General features: G+C 34.7%; 2 protein-coding genes across 2 annotated transcripts in view; both read left to right on the forward strand.

Moving 5' to 3' along the window:
• The window catches only part of cacna1bb (calcium channel, voltage-dependent, N type, alpha 1B subunit, b), a 262,630-nt gene extending 248,043 nt beyond the window's left edge, over nucleotides 1–14,587 (forward strand). Inside the window, exons 48-51 of the mRNA XM_056447143.1 lie at nucleotides 1,302–1,340; nucleotides 4,526–4,787; nucleotides 10,511–10,725; nucleotides 12,161–14,587. Of these exons, the coding sequence (XP_056303118.1) occupies nucleotides 1,302–1,340; nucleotides 4,526–4,787; nucleotides 10,511–10,725; nucleotides 12,161–12,703 (1,059 nt within the window). The 3' untranslated portion in view covers nucleotides 12,704–14,587. The remainder of the gene's footprint in view (nucleotides 1–1,301; nucleotides 1,341–4,525; nucleotides 4,788–10,510; nucleotides 10,726–12,160) is intronic.
• Nucleotides 14,588–19,757: 5,170 nt separating this feature from the next.
• The window catches only part of si:ch211-196i2.1 (collagen alpha-1(I) chain), a 108,002-nt gene continuing 105,399 nt past the window's right edge, over nucleotides 19,758–22,360 (forward strand). The window contains exon 1 of the mRNA XM_056446109.1: nucleotides 19,758–20,026. Within this exon, the coding sequence (XP_056302084.1) occupies nucleotides 19,909–20,026 (118 nt within the window). The 5' untranslated portion in view covers nucleotides 19,758–19,908. The remainder of the gene's footprint in view (nucleotides 20,027–22,360) is intronic.

The raw sequence follows: 22,360 nt of genomic DNA on the forward strand, positions 1-22,360 counted from the left end.
TGAACTGATGAACTTCACGGACAATCACAGTCATTTTTGCTGAGCATGTGAACACAATGGTAAATCAGCACTGTTTCAGAATGTGCTCAACAGCACTCAGATATTCGTGGGAAATGGACGTTTTAAAAATTTCTGTACCTATTGGTATCGAATTCCAGTATCGTGACAACCCCACTGCTATATGATGTAATAAAGTGGATAAACCCCGCCTCCACAGAAGATCAATACTTCTACTCTACTGACTGTTCATCCCCGTTAATATGCTGAGTATCACAGCAGTGGGCGGACTGCCACGCCCATTGAAACAGAGCGATCTGATGAGGGCTCAAAAACAGCACAAAAATGAGACAAATTACGTATAACTGCTGATGTTTTTCTAATGTAAAAACTTTACAAAATTTAAAATAATTGAGGTATTTCATGACCACTTTAACTTTTCTGAAGTTAAAATTGAACAGAAACAAAAATAAAAAATGTCAAATTTAAACCAATTGTCATTTACTGCTCTAAATAAAAACATTTTATTTTAAGCGCAGAAGAAATGTCATTAGTAGTTTGCAGAACCAAACCAAAATTATGGTAACATTTTAGTTTAGGTCATAATTCATGCTATTAACTTATTACTTGCTTATTGTTAAGATATTAACTGTTCATTAGTAGTTATAAACTATGATCTTATTCTACATCCCTAATACTACATAAAATCTAAACCCAACTTCTACCATACCAACTATTAATAAACAGCTAATTAGTGTTAGTTAGTGATTTGTTAATACAGTAAACCGCAACTTAAACTGTTTTACTCAAACCCATAACTATATAAATTGCAATTTCAGATAGTTTTCAATTGGTCTCTTCAATTTCAAATGATAAAAACAAGTTTATTTTTTTGCAACAGCAATGACATGGGTGTATTTTTGTTTTTTACTTGTTTTACATTCATTTCCCCCCTCTTTAACTACTGTAATGATTTAATGTTCCTTTTAACTGTGAATTTATTCATGTGCATCCTTGTTTTCAGTTGATTTGGTATTTCGCTACATCGCTAAAGGACTCACACGGTGTTCAGCGTCCTTGTTATAATGTCTTGTCAGTCTTGTCTTGTCCTTGTCTCTTTTCTCTCCAGCTTTCTCTTAACATCAAGCCCACTCTTTTGTTTTTTCGGCACAAACCATCTCCAATCCACCAATCATTGGTTCTTTACTCTGATGTCTCTCCTCTGTCTCACTGTTCCATGAGTGCCACAGCTGTGTGCCCTGCTCTCCTCACCTTTGTGTCCTCTTCCTCTTCCCGTCCAACAGCGGAGCCACTTACGCCACACCGCCGGAGCGTATCTAGCAGTATGTACAAGTGTTCCACCTGCAATCTTCCTCTCTCTTTTTGTCTGTTTCTCGCTCTCTCTCTCTATCTCTGCCAGCCACTCCATCTCTATGTTCTATGCTTTTGTGTGCTTTGTCCATTCCAGCTCTTTTAGAATGAATAAACCTACAGTATTGAGACACACTTGATATTAGCCTGGTAGACACACAACTGCTGTACAAAAGTCATCACTGTGGGTAACTATTTTACTGGTAATGGAATAGATTAACCACAGTTTAGTTATAGCAATTGTTGAAAGCAAGGAGCAAATTGCAATGCTTATTTTATTATGAATGTTGTGAGGTGCTAACTGTATGTACAGTATGAGTGTGTTTCATTTAGTGGGTTGTGTGTCCTTTTGATTTTATGTTAGTGCAGTCCTTTCTTCACATATGTTTCAGCTACATACATTATTAGAAATACAAGTGTTAAAAAGTGTGTTTTTATGTTTTTTGAACAACAAGGGTGCATTTATTTGATCACAAATGCAGTTGAATTATTATTAAATATACTTACATTTGTAAATAACTAAGTTCAATTTGAAAAATATGTTTAATTATTATTTATTTATTTATGTCATGGATTTTTTTAGCAGCCATTGCTAGTCTTGAAGGTATAGTTCAGTCAAAAATTAAAACTCCACCATTATTTATTGACCCTTAATTTTCACGGACCAGTTTGAGTTTCTTCCTTCTTTTGAACACAAAAGAAGATATTTTGAAGAATGCTGGTAGCTAGCACACATTGACTTCCATAGTAGTTTGTTCCTACTATGGAATTTGATGGATGCAAGCAAATTACCTGCTTTTGTTTTCAACAGAAAATAAAGGTTTAAAAGCACCAGAGGGAGAGTAATTGATGAGGTAATTTTCATTTTTGGGTGAACTATCCCTTTCAGTATCATTTGCTCTGTGTTGCCAGATTGGGTTGACAAACAATTTCTTCAAAACCCACTCATTCCTTTATAAACCCACTTAAAACCCACACTGCAAAAAGCGTAGATATGATAGAATTGTATTATGTCAGCCAAAGTTGATTAGTTAAACAAAATAGTGATAAAACCATAAAAATACTATATAAAACACACTGTAAAAAATGCAGGGTTCCACACAATTCATTTATCTATCCCAACTCAAATCAATTCAGTTAAGGGGATTGAACATACAACAATTAAGTTGTCCCAAAAAATCCCTTATTTTGCTAATTTTAAATACGTAGTTTGAACCAGGAGCAACATTTTTGAGTTCAGGAAAGCAGATCAAAACATTCTCAAAACATTAATCACTGAAAACCTGATATTCCAGATTCTGCGGACTGATTCTTAAAGGTTTTAGTAACTTGTCAATTTGAAACAATCACAAAACTCTTGAAGCAGTTTCAGATATGAGAAGAGAGGACGCACTGCTTTTTAGACTTTCTGAAATCTTATGCCACTGGGCGGCACTAGTGAGTGTATGTAGAAGACTTAAAAGCTTAGAAACTCCAGTCATCACCAAGCAGCAGTCACAGATTCTCTGAAGAGTCTGGCATAAAGTCTATCAACATATAATCAATGCATTTTGTGTCTGTAAGTACACTGTATACACTCTTAAAACTAGAGTTTCACTATTAATGGCTCCATGAAGAAAATCTGACATTCTACAAAAGTTCTGGTAACCCTTTACAATAATGTTGTTAATCTTAGTTAATGTATTTACTAACATGACCATACGATACCATTACTCATCTTAGTTAATCGTAGTTAATGAAAATATAGATGTTTATTGGTCATGCTAACTTGCAGTGCGTTAACTGTTAGCAAGCATGAATTTGGATTTTATCAATGCATTAATAAATGTTGAACTATGAATAATAAATTTTGTACAAGTACTGTTCTTGATTAGTTCATGTTAGTAACTACATTAACTAATGAAACCTTATTGTAAAGTGTGACCAAGGGTCTTTATAGTAGAAAAGTTTTATTATATTGTAAAAATTTTCTGCACACTATGAAAAATGGTTATTTGTGGAACCAACAAAGTTATTATTTGCCATTTAAAATTGGAATTTAATTAGCTTAATATTTTTATTAAATATTTTAAAATTGTTTCATTTAATTTCATTTTTATAAATTTTTTGTTATTTAATTACATTTTCAATTTAATTATTTTTTTATGTAATTTAATTAATTTATTTAATTTTAGTTAGTAATTTAATTTTAGTTAGTTAGTGTCCTTCCTGGTACCTTTATTTTTAAAAATGTTAGTAGATTTTCTAGAAAATAACATCAACGTATCACAAAAAGGCGCCAGTGACTCTTCAGCGGTCAGTGGCTGCTGCTTGATTGTGGATAGTTCATTCAGCAACTATTCTAGCCGTCCAGTCCATGTGTAAGAAGCCATTCGATGACAGCATTCAAGCAGTCGAGTGTTTGCATCGAGCGTGACGGTGCTCCACTGTTCTCCGATGGAGCGGCTGAACGTCGCTCTTCAGCGGAAGTGTGTTTTCATGCTCAGCCGGTGTTGTGCGTCTGTTGTGACAAATCTAGTGTACTGAGACTCTTGTGTGTGATAGATATGTGTCCTCTCTTGTACTCTAACCTCTTCAACATTTCTTTTACATAGAGTTGAAGTCAAAATTATTCGCCCTCCTGTAATTTTTTTTTTTTTTCTTTCTTTCTTTCTCAAATATTTCAAATAATGTTTATCAGAGCAAGGAATTTTTCACAGTATTTTCTATAATATTTTTTTTTTCTAGAGAAAGTCTCAATTGTTTTATTTGGGCTAGAATAAAAGCAGTTTTTAATTTTTTTAAAAAACATTTTAAGGTCATTATTATTAGCCCCCTTAAGTTATATTTTTTTCTGATTGTCTACAGAACAAACCACTGTTATACAATGACTTGCCTAAAACTCTAACTTGCCTAATTAGCCTAGTTATGCCCTTAAATGTCACTTTAAGCTGAATACTAGTATCCTGAAAAAATATGTTGTAAAATATTATTTACTGTCATCATGGCAAAGATAAAATAAATCAGTTATTAGAAATTAGTTAAAACTGTTATGTTTCGAATGTCTTCTTCTGTTAGACATAAATTTAAGAAAAAAATATACAGTGGGGCTAATAATTCAGGAGGGCTAATAAATCTGATTTCAACTGTATTAACTGGCTTTATTTCTACCATCCAGCCGATCGCAGACGTGAGTCCCATGCGGCGGTCCACATCCTCGCTGACTCCTCAGAGGGGCGCGCGAGAGGTCAACCTGAGCGAATACGACCTGGAGAGACCCAGGATGAGCCCGAGCCAGACTTTTGCTCAGGACAGAGAGAGGGAGAGAGTCCACCATCATCATCACCACCATTATCATCGCTGTCAGAGACGCAGAGACAAGAAGCACAAATCACTGGATCGAGCCATCAGCGAGGAGCAGCCGCCACCATCGCCTGCAGGTCAGATTCATTTGCAAAAAAGGCTCACTCTTTGTTTTATGGTACAATTCTCACTGTTAACAATGCATTACCTAAGACTTTTAGCTTAATGAAGTACTAAAATATAGTAGTTGAGTTTAGGTATTGAGGGATGTAGAATAAGATCATACTTTATGATAACTACACTGAAAAAATGATTCATTGTATTACCATTTTTAAGGTAAGTGGTTGCAAGCTATTTGTATAGGCTTTATATGGCAACTACTCACATTTTTAAGTGTACTAAAGAGCCAATATCTTAATAATAAGCAAGTCCAGTAGTTTAAGGGAAAGTTCACCCAAAAATGACATTTTTTTTGTCATTATTTACTCACACTTGTTTCAAACCTTTAAGGGTTTCTTTCTTCTGTTGAACACAAAATAAGATATTTTGAAAAATGTTGATTACCTGTAACCATTGACTTCCATTGTATTAGTTTTTCCTACTATGGAAGACAATGGTTACTGGTTTTCAGCAGTCTTCAAAATATATTCTTTTGTGTTCAACAGATTAAAGTAACTAATACAGGTTTAAAACTAGTTGAGGGAGAGTAAATAGTGAGTACTTTTTTTGAAGAAAACTATCCCTTTAATAGTGGGATTTGGCTATTAACCTAACAATTTACAAAAAAAAAAAAAAAAAAAAAGGCAATGAATTTAAGGGTGCTCAGAACCAAAATGAAGAAGGTAAGACTTTTAGTTGAAGCACTAATTCTCACTATTAGCTTGTGGATTATTACTTGCCTATTATTAAGGTATTGGCTTTATATTACACTGCAAATAAATGATTTTCTTACTTACATTTTTTGTCTTGTTTCTAGCCCAAATATATATTTAAAAAATTATTAAAATAAAAAACTCTTAATCAAAAAGCATTTTTGACAAGCAAAAATTGTCTTGTTTTGGGAAATAATATGCTAAAATCGAGTTTTTCCTTCAAGCAAGCAAAATTATCTGCCAATGGTGTAAGCAAAAGTCTTGTTTTTTTTTTTTTTTTTTTTTTTTTTACATAAAATTATTTAGCTTACCCTATTGGCAGATTATTTTACTTGTTTTAAGAATAAAAACTTGCTTAATTTTCGCTCAAAAAATTAAGAAAGAGTATTTATAAAAATAAAGAGTATTTTTGCCTGTCTACAAAATGCTTTTTGATTTAAGAGTTTTTCGATATTTGGACTTGAAACAAAACAAAAACTCTAAGTAAGAAATGCATTTTTTGCAGTGTAGCATGTATGAAGTACATATTCTATATGGTCTTATTCTAGATCTCTAATCCTACCTAATACCTAAACCTAACTATTACCCTAATAACTATTAATAGGCAGCAAATTAGGAGGTTATTAAGACAAAAGCCGTTGTTTATGGTTTAATAATAGTGAAAATTGCACCCTAAAAAAAAGTGTGACCTATTAAGTAAACACTTTTTAAGTGTAATATTATCAACTTGATTAGCTTTTTTCATTTTATGCTCGTAAGGACATCTGTTTGAAAGAAAATAGTGGATATTGTAGAGTGCATGAACATCAAAAAGATTCAAGATGGCCTTTTTTGATTTGGACTAATAAGCAACAACACAGAATTGGTCACATGTTTTGCAATGTCTTTTAAATAATTTATTTCTCCTCGCCTAGACTATATTTATTTGATCAAAGCAAAAACTGTAATGCTATGATCTTTAGTGTTACATTTTAAATTAACTGTTTTATTTCAATATGCTATAAAATTAAATTTATTCCAAGATTGGCAAAGCTAAATTTTTAGCATCATTACTGCAGTCTTAAGTGTCACATGATCCTTCTAAAATCATTCCAACATGCTGATTGCATGTTCATTTATTAAAGCGATTGTTCACCCAAAACTGAAAATTATGAATTATTTATTCACCCTTCAAACCTGTTCTAAACCTGTATGACTTTTTCTTCTTCTGTTGAACACAAAAGAAGATTATTTTGAAGAAAGCTGAAAATCATTTAAAAATTTACTTCCAAACTATTTGTTTTCCCTACTAATGGTTTTCAGGTTTTTTTTATGTCTTATTTTATGGTCAGCAGAATAAAGAAGATTATAACAATATTTATAAATAGTTGGTAAATTTAGATTTTTGGGTGAATCTATATTGAAAATACTGGTGCTGCTTAATATTTGGAAACTGTGACTTTAAAAAACTCTTAATTATAGTAAGTTTTTTAGATGATGATAATCAGGACTTTTTGCCACAAGTAGTAAAAGGAGGTTTGCTAAATCTGTGAAGATTTTGAAGAAAAATAGAGTACTACTTGAAAATCCCAGCTTCTTTCGCTTAGCACAGTGATGTAAATTCTTTTAAGGATTATAGTGATCAGGTTATCGAGGAAAAGACTCTTTATTGCTCTCCAAAGCGCTTTGGTGTAGGATTTACTTTGTCAGCCTCTCTCTTTGACTGAAAGCGGGACTTACAAACCAATGCTAGAAAATGTGCTTTTGAATGGATTGATCTCTTTTTTTGGCCAGTTTCCCATTACTCGGAAAGGCTGCAATCGAAAAGTGCAGCTCTCGGTTACTTACGAGAAAAGGAACCACCTGTCAATTCTTTACTACAAAACTCCTACTCTTTCTTTTTCCACTCTTCTCATTCTCATCAGAAACACTGGAACGTAAACATGTTTCTCAGCCAGAGTCTGGCTCTGCTGTTAATAGATCAGTCAGCTTTGACTGAGTTGAAACAGGGGCAATACATCAGTCCGCTGAAAGCTCATTTTTGCTTGGGTGTGTTTGTACTCGGATTTCAAACGCATGCAGACACCCACATACATCTTCCCCTACATGTTTTTGTTCCTCTGTAGTCAAAGATCACAACAGCACCAAACAGCATGGGCTCACACATGCACACAAACACACACACACAGGGTGTCGGTTGTTGTGTTGTGATATGTAAGTGCCCTCTGGATTTTGGTTAGTTTTTAAGCAGTGTTTGCCGCTTATTTAAAAGACCCTAGTGCATTTATTTATTGACACAGTTGGAGGTGATCGTAAGCAGAGAAAATGAGACATTCATATTTAATCATCTGAATCAAATTGAAATGTGTAAACAAACACATTCTGCTTTTGCATATTTTAAAAGGTCTTTATTAAAATTCACGGACACCCTTGATTATTTACTCCTTTTGGAGAGGATTAAACTGAGAAAATTAGATTTTAATAATTTAGCTTTGAATTTGGTCACACTTTATTTTGATGGCCCGCATTTAAGTTACATTGCATCGGCATGCCAACTAATTCTCATTAGATTATAAGTAGACTGTTAGGTTGGGGTTAGACTTGGGGTTAGGTTAGGGTTAGTTGACATGTACTTGTAAAGTTTCTTATAGTCAGTTAAATGTCTGTTGAAGGAGCAGAATTAACAGATATTAAGTATACAGTCTACTATCACTCAAATGGACCATCAAAATAAAATGTGTTACCTTGAATAAGATAAAGAGAAATCAAGATACAAAGCATGAAATGTAACTCTTCCCTTCCAACATCTGAAAAAAGTCAGCATAAGCATTTTGATACATGAAGAAAAACATTTTATCTAGTTTAATTCTATTTTAGGCAACACTTTTTGGTTGTTGAAATTTTGTGTGTTTCAAGAAACTAAATAAAATGTAAAAATGGCATTTTTCAGAGACTGCATCCTGATTAGTTTTAGAACAATCATAAAAGTAAATTTAATTGAGTAGATTGAGTCCACTAACACTGCTGAAGTTTGCACAATCATACAGTACAGAATTACATCTTTGGTAATTCAACGTTTCCTTCTGTAACATTTAAATGCATTTGTATTCAGTAAGGGATAGGCAGTGTTTATGATACATGTATTCAATTCAATTTCAATTCACCTTTATTTGTATAGCACTTTTACAATGTAGATTGTGTCAAAGCAGCTTCACATAAAAGGTCATAGTAAATTGGAACAGTGTAGTTCAGTTTGTAGTGTGTAAGTTCAGTTCAGTTTAGCTCAGTTCAGTGTGGTTTAAAAGTCACTACTGAGAGTCCAAACACTGAAGAGCAAATTCATATATTTCATGTATTTCAAGATTTCATATGTATTTCAAATATGTATTTCAAATAAAATAGTATTTTGTCATTTGTATTTTACTTTACATACTGGTCAAACGTACTGTTTCAGGGCAGCTGCAGGATGTATATGAAGAGTTTATTTGAAAAAAGAAATAACTACATTTTTTAGAGAGATCATGTTTTATATTAAATATGCATTATAAAGTACAATTGTGAAAAAAAAAAAACATGATTTATGGAAATGGCTAAAACTGGAGATTTTAGTAGTTTTCATAAATCATGTTTTTACATTAAGTATTGAAGATTTCAATTGCAAGAAAACTGCATTTATTGAACAAAAAAAAATAACCTCTGTTTTTACAGTGATTAAAGAGAACATCTTTAAGACTTTCTGTATGAAATTTCTACAAAATTTATGCTAAATTGAAAGATAAAGTCAGTTTAATGGTGAAGGGATTGATCAAATGTGCTTATTGATGGAAGGTTTGCGAAAAAATTTAATTCTCTCGTAAAAGTATTTTGTAGTATTTTCAAAATACAGTATTTTACAGTACATACAGTAGTTTTGTGGCTGCTGTATGTTGTAGTTTATTTTGATACATGTAAAACTGAGGTATTTGGTATTTTATTTTAAAATACATTTCAATGTATTTTTGCCGTCCCTGTATTCAGTTAAATATTTATAATATTGATAGCTTATATGTGCATGAGCAATACATTTATTGGTTGTTCTGTTGCATGATTTCTTCTGATGTGTGATCTGAAAAATGCTGTTTTCTTACATTTGAAAATGGATAATAACACTTCCGTTCCATTTATAGTTGAAAAAATCTCTATATAGCCATGTTTATGTTCATATATGTCAACTACCCACATAGCAAAATTTGCCCAGCTCTGGCCCACACTATCAGGCTTTGCTTGGCTCACATGCCGCAGTGAATTACGGTACATGACTGGACCAAGTCTAGCTTTCAGACAAGGGCCAAACCTGGACCATATCTGAGTGAAGTCTCAACCAAATGAATAACTCATAACTGGACCTGAACTGGGCCAGATAGGTTGGTGTGTCACGGTTGCAATGAAATTGGTAAACCCATGACGCGTTGCACTTTATGCACACTTTATACCCATCATGCTTTTTCTCAAATTGACCTGATTGGTAGAATTTTTTCTTTACTCAAATTATTTTAATGTATTTTAAATACAAGACAAGCCAAACTTACGTGACCCACATATCAATTTTTAACATCTGGGCCAAATCAATCAAGGCGTCTGCAGTTTCACGCCTCCTAAAGCCACCACGCATTCATTTGCATTTTGTCTTCTAAGTAAGCAAGTATGAATTTATTATATACAGTGGCTTCTCCTACCTCAGAAAATTCGAGTTTTCTTTTTGATTTTTGCTTCCAGCTTATCAGGAGGTGACAGTTTTGTACTCTTTGAGTTACTGAATGGAAACAGTGCTTTATTCACAAATGTTTTACGCAAAATTCCAGTTTTGTTCACACGTATAATTCGCATTTGTGTATGGACACACAGCGAATGGTGTTGTAAATTATCAAAAACAGTATCAACAATGCGAACAGAGTTAATACAAATGACTCAATTCAGCTTTGAACAGAAAAAAAATTGAATGAATATGTATTATTTCTTCTGCACAACAGCTGATCCAAACACAGAGTCGATGCCCAGGGAACGAGCAAGGGAGCGAGACCGTGGCCGCTCACACGAGAGGAAGCACCACTCATCCTCAGCAGCAGAAAAGAAGCAGCGATACTACTCTTGTGACCGCTACGGCAGCCATGAACTTGGCCACAGCCTGTCTGCTGGACCTAGCAGATCCACATCTCCTGGAGAACCGCACGATAGGCTTAAACAGGTCAGTTGTTTTCTCTTACCTGCTCTAACTTCAATAGGGTACATGAAGATGGACATTAATTGTTCACTTAGTCACCCAGTTTAAGCGCTTTCGGTGAACTGTTGTAGGGTTACAAAATCAATATGTTTAAGGTCTGATTTCTTTAAAAATCAATGATCTTCCCTACCTGATTGATACGATATAAAGTGGGTCACAGAATGTATAAGAAGCACTGCATTGAGTTCCATTGTTCCGCACCATGTCTTTAAAATATGTCCTGACGGCGCTTGTGTTTAAACAGCTTTTCATCTCATTTTACGTTTGAAGAACTAAATGAATGCTTAAGTCTATTTAACTGATTATATTTTAATTACATTACAAAAGCGATACTGGAAAAAATACACTTACAAATACAAATACATTTCATTGAACATGTATAGATAAACATCACTTATAGAACTGCAGGTTAACTATGTTTACTGTATATATAATAAATTCAGCTGTTAACCCCTTTATGTGTATGATCATACTGGTGTAATCAGCCTTGGCTTGTCCCTGAAGTGTACAATCACACTGGTGTGATTATAACGGCTCGTACTGAGGCACAGAAAAAGGTGTGCAGTGCTTGTCATAAATCACAATTTATCCATATTTTCAAACAAATAACATTTATTTTAGGGTTCAGACTTTCAAATAAACTACTAACAAAACATACAATTTAAGAATTGTAAGATACACATGGATGTCTGGAGACGGCAATAAGATTATTTTTTTAATATAACTGGGCAATGTGCTTCCTTCACACAAGATACACACTGTTTATGTTACTAGAATATTTTCTCTATTTCTCTCCCAGATAAACAGTTGCTTACTTTCAGGTATTTGAGAAGAAAACGATGAACATGATGTAAATCCAGCAGTTTGGATCTTTCCTGCAGTGCAGACTAAATATGGTGGCACCGTTTACCGTCTTATAACAAATACTACAATCAACATTAAAAGACAAAATATATGTTCTGTCGCATATTTGGGGATCGGAATATCAGATATTTCACAATATAATTAGAACATTTGTTGATATTTATAGAAGGGTAAGCTGGAGTATTTAAAACTCACACGTGAAAGGGTTAAAAGCTATTAGTTACTAGTTAGTTAAAGTTATTAGCAACTAGTAAAGATATGGTAACTAATAACCATAACGATTTCAAATTATATTGTAATGCAATAATGTGCAACTTTTGTAAAGCTGCTTTAAAACAATAGTTATTGTGAAAAGCACTATACAAATAAACTTGAATTGAACTGAATTAAATAAAAAGAACTGTAAATGAAAAATAGACACCTTAAATTTTCACTGGAAGTTTTTGGGTAGGGGAAAAAACACTAGCTGTGCATAGACCTCATTACGTTCTACCCATGATTCACTTGTTTTCTTCTCCTCTCCACTGTGTTTCAGGGAATTAACACAGCTAAAGGAAGCTCAGTGGTTCATACCTCAGGCACCAGCACACCCTGCCGTGGGCGTAGACAGCTCCCCCAGACGCCTCTTACCCCTCGGCCTGCTGTTGCTTACAAGACTGCCAACTCTTCTCCGGTCCAGCTCAACACTGCCCAGTCTACAGGGCCCTGCCCCACTCGCCTTAGTCGTGGCCTGTCAGAGCACGATACCTTACTCAGCGGTAGCGTCCACCGCCAATCCCCCGTGCCTGTCACTCGTATCGGCTCTGACCCCAGCTTAGGTCCCCTCCAGCAAGACTCACACTTGTCTGAAGTGGATGACTTTCACGATGCCTTGAGCACGTACGGCACCGGTCGCTCCCCTAGAACTACCGCCATCATCGCCCACACGTCTTCTGGCGCGACCGCCACTTCCGCGCTGCTGTCCCGAAGCCAGAGCGGAGTCCCCAACGGTTACCACTACTCCCTCGGAGTGAACGCGGGATTGAGCGGAAGAGCATCTGGAAGCTACCAGGAGACTGAGAGAGATGACTGGTGTTAGCATGATTCAATCTAGAATGAGTTTTATCGTCTTTGCCCCAAGAGCAGGAGGGAAACAAGAGTTACGTCCACAGTTTACACTATTTTCCGCCCGTTTACCATCATGATCGAGCGTATGTGGTTTTGAAAGGTGTTCTTCTCTTGTTTTGAATGAAGCAGGTGTCTTTGTCACCGCTTACAAAGGTAGCGGCAATATGGAGGTCAAGATGAATAGTTTAGCCTCAAGTGAGACTCCACACTGCTTTCATTTCATTAGGGCTGATTCCACAAGGGTCACGGATGAGAGAGTTGATCACACATGATCAAGACCTCAGACCTCAGAGAGAAAGATGGCCAAAAATGCAAGCTATGATGGAAACTGTTGTGTGGGAAAAGTGATAAGCTTAGTTGTTGGTGTTTGAAAGGCTGTTTAGACTTATTTTGCACAGCTTTGACTGAGAATTCTAGGGATGTAGGCCATGTATCCACCAAAGCATTTCTTCCTAAAGGGAATTTACATTTTTAGATTTGGCTCCTGTTCGTTTATATGGAGAGGGAAGAGTTTGTGATTCTGCAGCCAGCCACCAGGGGCGAACAAACTATTTTGGCTTCACTTTTCAGGATGTATGAGGCATCCGTGGTCTGTTCCATTGCTGAGTGCTGCTTTGCTTGCCATTTTTTTCTGGTCATCGAGAGTTGAAGAATGTTCAACTTTGCGTAAAATGTAGCATTTTTACTCAGTTGTTCAATCACAGATGAGGAGGGTTTGGCCAAATACCACACTAATCAACTGTCATATTTCCCTTGTATGACTGAAAACGGTGGTCACAAGAGAATCCGTGTTTCTACCACATGAAATCCCCAGATTACCATAATATTATTAGAGACAATAATGCTCAGAGACCAGCTAAGCAGCTAAATGATGCTTTACAAGCTGGTCAGCTAGCTACAATGCTAAAAAGACTTTGGTGGGCACACAGCCTTAAGGTTTGTGCTGCTGTAATTCTATCTTGAAATAGTCGGTCTACTCCCATCTACCTAAAAAAATGGCCAAATTGAACTCCCTTTTCTATCAGACTGCATTAGATCGAAAATCTTTTGACAGTGTTCCATTTTGTACCTTGTAAATGATCTGAGTGTAGCTTGACATTACATAAGGTCTAATCCTTTTCTTACTCTCAAGAGGTAAGATACCAAGTGCCTAAATTTTATTGCCACATTGGTGCACGATGCATTACAAAGCATTTTGACCTAAAAGAGGCAATGAACTAATGCTGTTCGCTGTAGGGTAAATGTCACAGATATTTGTTTCCTAACTGTATTTGAGCATGTATTTGAAGAAGGAGGTTGCACAAAACAAAGAGTGTAGCATTGTGAGGATAGATTAAGTGGATGTTAACAATGTTGGTCTTTTCAGAGTGTTTTATTGAAACAATTCAGGGGAAAAATGAAGATATATTCAAATATATGGTAATTGCGATTGATTTCTAGAGGACTGAAAGGATGTTAGAATGTTGTGTTTGTTGGTTGCTATTGGTGTCAGTGTTGTTTCCACAGGGCATATGGTGGGCTCATGCCTTTCTCTTCCAGTGTTTGGTTAGAGGACGAAGAAGGTGAAATGTATTAATGTGCTTTGATGGCTTACTCTGGTATCTGTTATTCACCACACAAAGGGTTTCAGTGTGACCTAAATGAAATGAAGAATATGTATTATTTGCACAGTTGGTAATATATTGCAATGTTTCTGGTGACGTTAAAAAAAATCTTAGTTATTCTGAAAAGGTGGATTTCACTCTGATCCTGCCCCTGATTTCAATTCGTCGAATTTGACTTGGTTTCTTAGATTGTGGTATTTTTAAAGGTGAAACCGCAATAGAGCGCAACAGTGGTTTCCTAAATTATAGCTACATTATATTAGTTTGGAAAGTACTTTATCCTTCATTGGCTTCATAAAAATTTAAATTAAGAAGTATTTGAAGCAAAAAAGAAGTAAATGAATCCTCCAAAAGCACACACTAGACGATTTGGTTACTGAATCTTACTGAAGCTATGTACTGTAGATAAAATAAAGAAATTATTAAAGAATAATTACCTCTGATTATCACAAATAGCTAGGAGGCTTCTGAATGTGCTCTTTAATTTTTATCTGTGATCTTTTTAAAATATCTAATTTAAGTCCCATGTAGAAATCTGTTACATGGATCAGATTGTGGATGGAATATATGCAAATTACACAGTTGACATTCAAGTTCACGTTTAAGTTTTACAAAAATAAAATATCTGTGTGGAGTTTGCATGTTCTTCCGTGTTCAAGTGGGTTTCCTCCGGGTGCTCCAGTTTCCTCCACATGTCCAAAAACATAGGTGAATTGGGTAAGCTAAATTGGCCGTAGTTGATGTGTTAGAATGAGTGTGTATGAATGTTTCCCAGTGATGGGTTGCAGCTGGAAAGGCATCCGCTGCGTAAAACATATGCTGGATAAGTTGGCAGTTCATTCCGCTGTGGTGACCCCTGAGTAATAAAGGGACTAAGCTGAAAAGAAATTGAATGAATAAAATATGTTGAAAATTTTACATATATTTTGAAATATTGCAAAAATTACCTCTTATATTTTTTCCAACCATTGGAATTATAAATATGTTCATATATGAACATATATATAACATAAAAACTAGCATATACTGTACAAACATATAAAAAAATATATAATAAAATGTATATATGCAAGCAACATCACACTCGTAGCAGTGCGATGTGGCTGTATGTCGGCACTGGTTGGAGAAGTGGAGGCTGCAGGGCGAGTGCCTTAGTGCCCCTCACCAGTGACAATATACAGCCAAATCTCACTGCTACGAGTGTGATATTGTGTTTATACAACAGTTCGGCAAAATAATCGTGTTTATAAAAACGAAAATCAATCACGGAGTCTCAAAAACCCTTTTGTAAGAGGAACTACTTTCTTCCTCCATTTGTTCACATCTGCAGCTGATCGTCAAAACAGCAGAAACCGTTGCTCATTCACTAACGTCACTTTAGAGCTAGTGTTTGAATGATTCTCTAGCATAACATCTAAAGTGATGACAAACAGGTGATTTTGCTCACATTTTAAGATTATAAGGCTGAACAGCACGAAATGCCATCAGTCTACAGAGATTTCCCAGTATTTCTCTGTTGCAATGGCGATATCGCAGTAATTAACCCCAAAAAAGCCAAAGCGAAGCAAACACACTGCCAGATTACTATGGTATAAATACAGCACTACAAAATACAAAAGAGAGAGATTGACTTAGAATGACACTTACCTGTTTTATAATTATTTGATCAGCTGTGGTTTGAAATTCACGCTGAGTTTTTCTCCCCTAAAGACTTATTATGAGGTATCTGTCACCATCTTGTTTCGGAACGTCTGCTCAGTATAACATGCTGATGGCCGCAAACATGGTGAATCTCTGAAATAAATATTTAAAATAGGCACTGTCCTTATTATAAATAAACTGCATAGTTGCAATCTAAACAACTATAATCTTGCCTGAAAAAGCCACAAAAGTACGTTATGTTGTCTAACAGCTGCAATATTTGTCAAACTAAAGTGAGTTTATTCATCTGTTGTCACTGTATGTGGGCGGAGTAATACGCAAGGGTGAAGAGGCTGTACGAGTGCTGTTATTACAGGAATATCGTATAACTATCAGCCAATCAGATTCGAGAACCAGACAGAACTGTTTTATAAACTATATTAAATACTGCTTAAAAATAAAATAAATGGAACACTTACACAAATAACGTTACTCCAAGTGTTCCCTTAATGTTTTGAGCTATATATATATATATATATATATATATATATATATATATATATATATATATATATATATATATATATATATCCTCCTGAGACCCGTCATTTGATTGGCTGGCATGCTATATATATGACAAATTTTATATATGTGAAATCCAAATATGAACTAGCATGTCATATATGTAATTTGCTTACATTTCCATATATCAGATTTCTATGTGGGTAGTTTTAAATTGTTGTAGAATAAATATAACTCTTGAAGTATGCTTTAACATTGCAATGAAATTTCGATCTACACATACAATTCTTCACTAGGGATTATTAGTCATCCCTGGACACGTTATGCATAAACTATTGCTTACGGATTTCAACAGTCATGATACTATTGTAATTGATACAGTTTTCCAGTTCTCTGTGGTAAAAAAAAATGAACTAAACCGTCAGCTTTGGAATCTGTTGCGCTCTGTAGTTTGTGCAGGTAAAGGTTGACTGTTGAAGTACAGTAGGGCTATGCAACAAAATGACACTTTAGGACTGCTCCTCATCCTGTAGCTTTACCTGCACTCAACACACTCCAGCTTTAGCACCAGTGGGACCAATTCACCGATTTACAGGATGTGTGTAGCTCACCTAAAAATGCCAGATTCTATTGAATGATGCATTATGCTTTCTATTAATCTGCCCTCTGAAAGTATGAAAACAGGATATAGTGATATTTGTACTGGTTGCACTAAGAGGTGAACCAATGTTGTATTATGTCTTTGAACAGATGGTTATTGTAAAGACATTTGATTTATTTTTTTACAGTATGTGATGTAGTAGTGAGCTGCCCTTGGCCACCATTTCCTTGTTTTTGGGATGGAGATGAGTGTTGTGAACCTAATAGACTTCCCTTAATTTAAACACCTCCTTTTCTCTTAAGACAAAAGAAAAAAAAAGAAGAAAAAAATATATATACCAGGTGCCAAATTTATTACAGCACTAGTTTGTCTCTGTGTGCTGTTGACCTGTGGCTAATCTTTTTGGATGATGTCATGTTTGCATGTTATGATGACATATGTGCATGTAGGAAATTGTATACCTTCATCCATGTTTTTCTATCAGGAGTTAATTGGCTGTTGACTTTTTTTTTTTAAGCTTTTTTTTTTAGAAATATTCTTTGAAACACTTAGTCCTGGATAAATGGGAGAACATTAGAAGATACTTCACGTCTCAGTTTGTTGTAAAAGAGTTGTCGAACACATTGGAGCGATGCATAGAGATGACTGTGATCTAACAATCGATCTATGTTGCCATATATTTCTGCTCATTGACTCTCATCAGTCTTATCATTTCTACCATAGACATTTTGTATAAAAAATAGCATCACTGGATTGAGAGATATATGGAAATAAAACTTGCAAATAAAAATTGTTGCCTTTCTTTAATCTTTTATTGCCATATATGTTTGTATTATGGACTAAGGTGTGCTTATCAATTGTAATGGTCAAAATAGCTGTGTTCCCACAGGAAAAGAAACATTTTATATGTTAAAACTAATGTATTGAAATAGGTTTGTTTTATTTTAAAGATACAAATGGAATGGTTTTAATGTTTAAAGTATTGCATGTTTTAGAATAAAGTATTAAAATATTTATAAAAATGTTATATTTAATTTTGCATAAAATTTCATCAATCTAGATTGAATACACATTTAAATAGACTTTGAATAAACAGCTTGTTTACATTTCCCACATTTTCATTTGTAGTACAGCCATATTAAAATAAACTTGTTTTTTTACTCCAAGTGGTGTAAAGTAACAAATTACAAATACTCCAATTACTGTAATCAAGTAATGTTTTTTTCAGGAATTGTAATTTACTAAGTAGTTTTAAAAATGTGTACTTTTACTTTCCCTTGAGTACATTTTTAGTGCTGTATTGGTACTTTTACTCCACTACTTTCCTTCAACCTGTAGTCACTACTTTATTTGTTTCTTGTCTATGGGGATTGGATAAGTACAAAACTCAGCCCTGCGATTCCTGCCCAATCAAATTGCACATAGAGAGTAAATCGCATCATACTGAACAACCTCAATATAAGGGCACTTAAATTCAGCAAACCTTTTGGAAGCATTAACAATGTCCGAAATAGATAAAAAGATATCTGAAATCTTTACAAGCAATGACACAGACACTTTTTATAGACTGCATGTCACTGATGAGAAAATGAAGGATGGCGACTGTATGATGACTGAAATCACCAAACAGCCCTAATCACTAAATGGAATGAAAGAGAAATGGAAGGAAGGGCCTAATGAAGGAAGGACCAAACGAAGGAAGGAACAAATGAATGAAAGAAAGATTCAAGGAAGGACTTAACAAACTAAGGAAGGAGGGACGGAAGGAACGAATGAATGAATTTATGAATGAACAAAGGACCTAATGAAGAAATGAACAAAAATAATAAGAAAAAAAACGAATGAATGGATGAATAAATGAATGACGGAAGATAGGAAGGAACAAAGGAAGAAACAAATAAGGGAAGGAAGAAACAAACAAACGAATGAAGGAAGGAAGGAGAGAACAAGCAAACAATGGAAGGAAGGTAACTAGGAACGAACAAATATAGAAATATCACTAAATGCACTAAAGATTGTTACGTTTACACATCCCTGCAGAAACTGCATGTAAACATACCAACTTTTCAGTGTAACACTCAATAATCGCTTCTCTTCTAAAAGGGCTACTTTTTACTGATACTTTGAGTAATATTTACAACAGATACTTTTACCCGCACTACAGTTTTGGGCAAGTAATGGTACTTTTACATGATTATGATTTTTCAGTACTCTTTCCACCGCTGAGTATACTTGTAAGTTTTGTGAACTTATCAAACTGCCATGACTATAAAACATCAATAATTATTAATGAATAGTCTTTCAATCAAAGCTGATGTCTTAACAATCATAGATAAGCGAAAGTAGACCTACATTTGGCCAAAAATAAAATAAATATAGCCCAAATATACTTTCACCTTTCTATCAATAAGCATAATTTAGGTAGCCTATAAATAGTGAACAGTTTTCTTATTCTAGTCTAAAATAACTATAATTACAGCATCAGCACACTTGACTAAACCTTTTGTCTTTAACTCTTTAGTCCTTCATATGTTAATACGTCTTATCACGCTACTTCTCATTGGCCCGTGGCAAATATGTGGGCGGAGCCTCTCCTGCAAATACTGTCCAGATGAAGGTGTCTGACGGCAAGCGCGCGGCGTTCGCAAGGTGAACACAAGTGACGCAGAGACGCAGCCACACTCCAACAGTAGACACTTACCATTACAATATTAACCTCTTTAGACCAGTTTTATCAACCTTCAAACTCTCAAAATGAGATGAATGATCAAAGTGTTATCTAGCAGCTTTATAAATTAAGCAGAAAAGATGCTCGTGTCAGTTGTGTGGACAGCAGTTTTATTTACTCTGGTAAAAGCCTCCATCACGGACACCAGTCCTACTGAAGTACCAGACACGGAGAGCGGTTCGGGGATGTTTCTGTCAGGTAAGACGACAAAATGTAATTAAATAGTGTATTTATTGTAAGTTTAACGGTCGTTTGTGTATGTTTGTTGAGAATATAGTTTACTGACTGGCCACTAATTACTATTTTGCATGCTCAAATAACTGAATTCATAAACTAATATGGTTTTTAAAATAAATTTCAACTCCTAATGTGAATTTATAAGTAACAGAAGTGCACACTAGGTCTACAGTACCTCCTGTTTCTCATCGTGTTGAGGCAAAACACAGCAAGTGAACGGTAAAAAATAAGTTTCTAAATTATCATAATTCCCCAAATTTGTAAGTTACATGTATATCTAGCACAGAAATATAAACATTGAATGAACTTAATTTCATTTTTAACATAATAGAGTAAAATGTTTTTTTTTTTAAAACATCTGTTTGTCACCATAATTCAGAAAATACTGTCAAAAGCTGGAACAAAATCTGTAAACATATTCAAAATATTGATAAGGATAAAACTATGAAGTCTTTATGTAAGTGCTGCTGAAGTGGATATTTGGCTTAGTGATTTTAAAATATGTTTTATACATGTAATCTGACCCAAATCGATAAAGTATGATGAAAAAAAATATACATATGTGAAGTTGATTTATTTCCACTAGACTGAAAAGACCCATTATGAACTGCAAAAAGGCCAAACTCTCAAAACTGACTCGTGCCTGAATTTTTTTACCTGGAGATTATCACATTTAACCTACTCTCTTGATGTTAAAAGTTAATTTATGTAAATGTTGTTTTATCAGTATTTTTAATGACCATTGTTTTCCTCTGGGAGCCGCTGTTGTTTAAAGTAAGTTTGACTGAATATAGGAACAGGTGCAGGTACTTCAGCACTGAACTATTTTGACACCCCGCCTGTTTAAATCACACTACTGCTGTTTTCTAAACATGAGGGCTGAACCTACACACACATATACACACACACACATTATTATTAAACACTGGTCAGTGATTTCAGCATGAAGCACCTCACCCGTTTTCGCTGTTTTTGTCCAAACACATGTTTAACAGATTTTGTGGCAGATGTGAGGGCAATTAGTTCCAGCAATTTTGGGAGAAGGTAAAGGATGCCATCGTGTCCGCAATCAAATGTACACTGTGTTCATTAAATGCTCCTTTGCGTGCATAATGCTAGAGCAGATGCATTTGAAAAATGATGCTTACATTTAACCTGCTTTCTTTGGCTTAAAGGTATTTCTGCAATGGGGTATATGCACAGAGACTTTTAATTTCAGTCAGCTGATTACTTTAAAATCGATCTTCACTGCCTGATAGATACAGTATATGATATACAGTGGGTCTAAGAGTGGACAAGAAGGACTGTATTAAATTCCATTTCCCCCTCGTCATGTCTTTAAAATATTTTAGCTTAGTATTTTCAATGGAGTTTCTGCGCTCGCCTGCTGATCCTGACGGCGCTATAGGTTACACGGTCTTTTATCTCATTTCACGCTTGAACAACTAAATGAATGCTGGAGTCTATTTAACTGAATGTTTTGTAATTACATTACAACATCGATGCTGGAAAAGAAACCTTATGAATTAAAAACAGTCACTTTAAGCTTCCACCAGACGTTTATCATTGGCTGAGAAGCACTAGCTGTGCACAGAACCCATTCAATGGTGTTTAATGCATGATTTGCACTGTTGGCTTACCAGAATTTACTGTAACCTCTTGTGCTTTATCAATGAACATTGATTATTAATCAGTGTTTTGCTTAAAACCACTATTAGAGACTAAAATAGCTACTATTTGCCATGCCAAGATATTTATGAGCAATTCCAGCGTTATGGATGTGACATTTGCAGTAAAAACTTAAAACATAAATTCACAGAGAAACATATGTTAACATTATATTGAAACATCTGCTTATATTTTCCAAAACAACTACACAGATCCCCACAGTATTATGGGATCAGAAAAATATCAATCTGTAAAATATTCTTTATACTTTAAATGAGGAAAATAAACATCCAAAAATCCATGTGACCAAAAAAAGTCTGCGAATTTACAGTGTACAACATGCTTTGTAGAAATTCTGTGAATTAAACTGCTCAACCCAAAAGAAATAATGCTAATCAAAAGGATAAGAGTCGACTCTCTATAGAACAAAAATTATTGATTTTATTTTATTTGACATTTTTGTATTTATCAGAAAAAAAGCTTCATTATGGATGTGACACCTCTCCGTTATGAATGTGACAGATCTGAAATTGCCACTTATGTGACTTGGTTCATCAAATATAATTGTTTGAAAACATTGACAGAGATATTTTTGTGTATTTTAACAGTCCTTTAAAATACAAGCCT

This window comes from Danio aesculapii, chromosome 21, assembly GCF_903798145.1.
Source record: "Danio aesculapii chromosome 21, fDanAes4.1, whole genome shotgun sequence".
Lineage (NCBI taxonomy): Eukaryota > Metazoa > Chordata > Actinopteri > Cypriniformes > Danionidae > Danio > Danio aesculapii.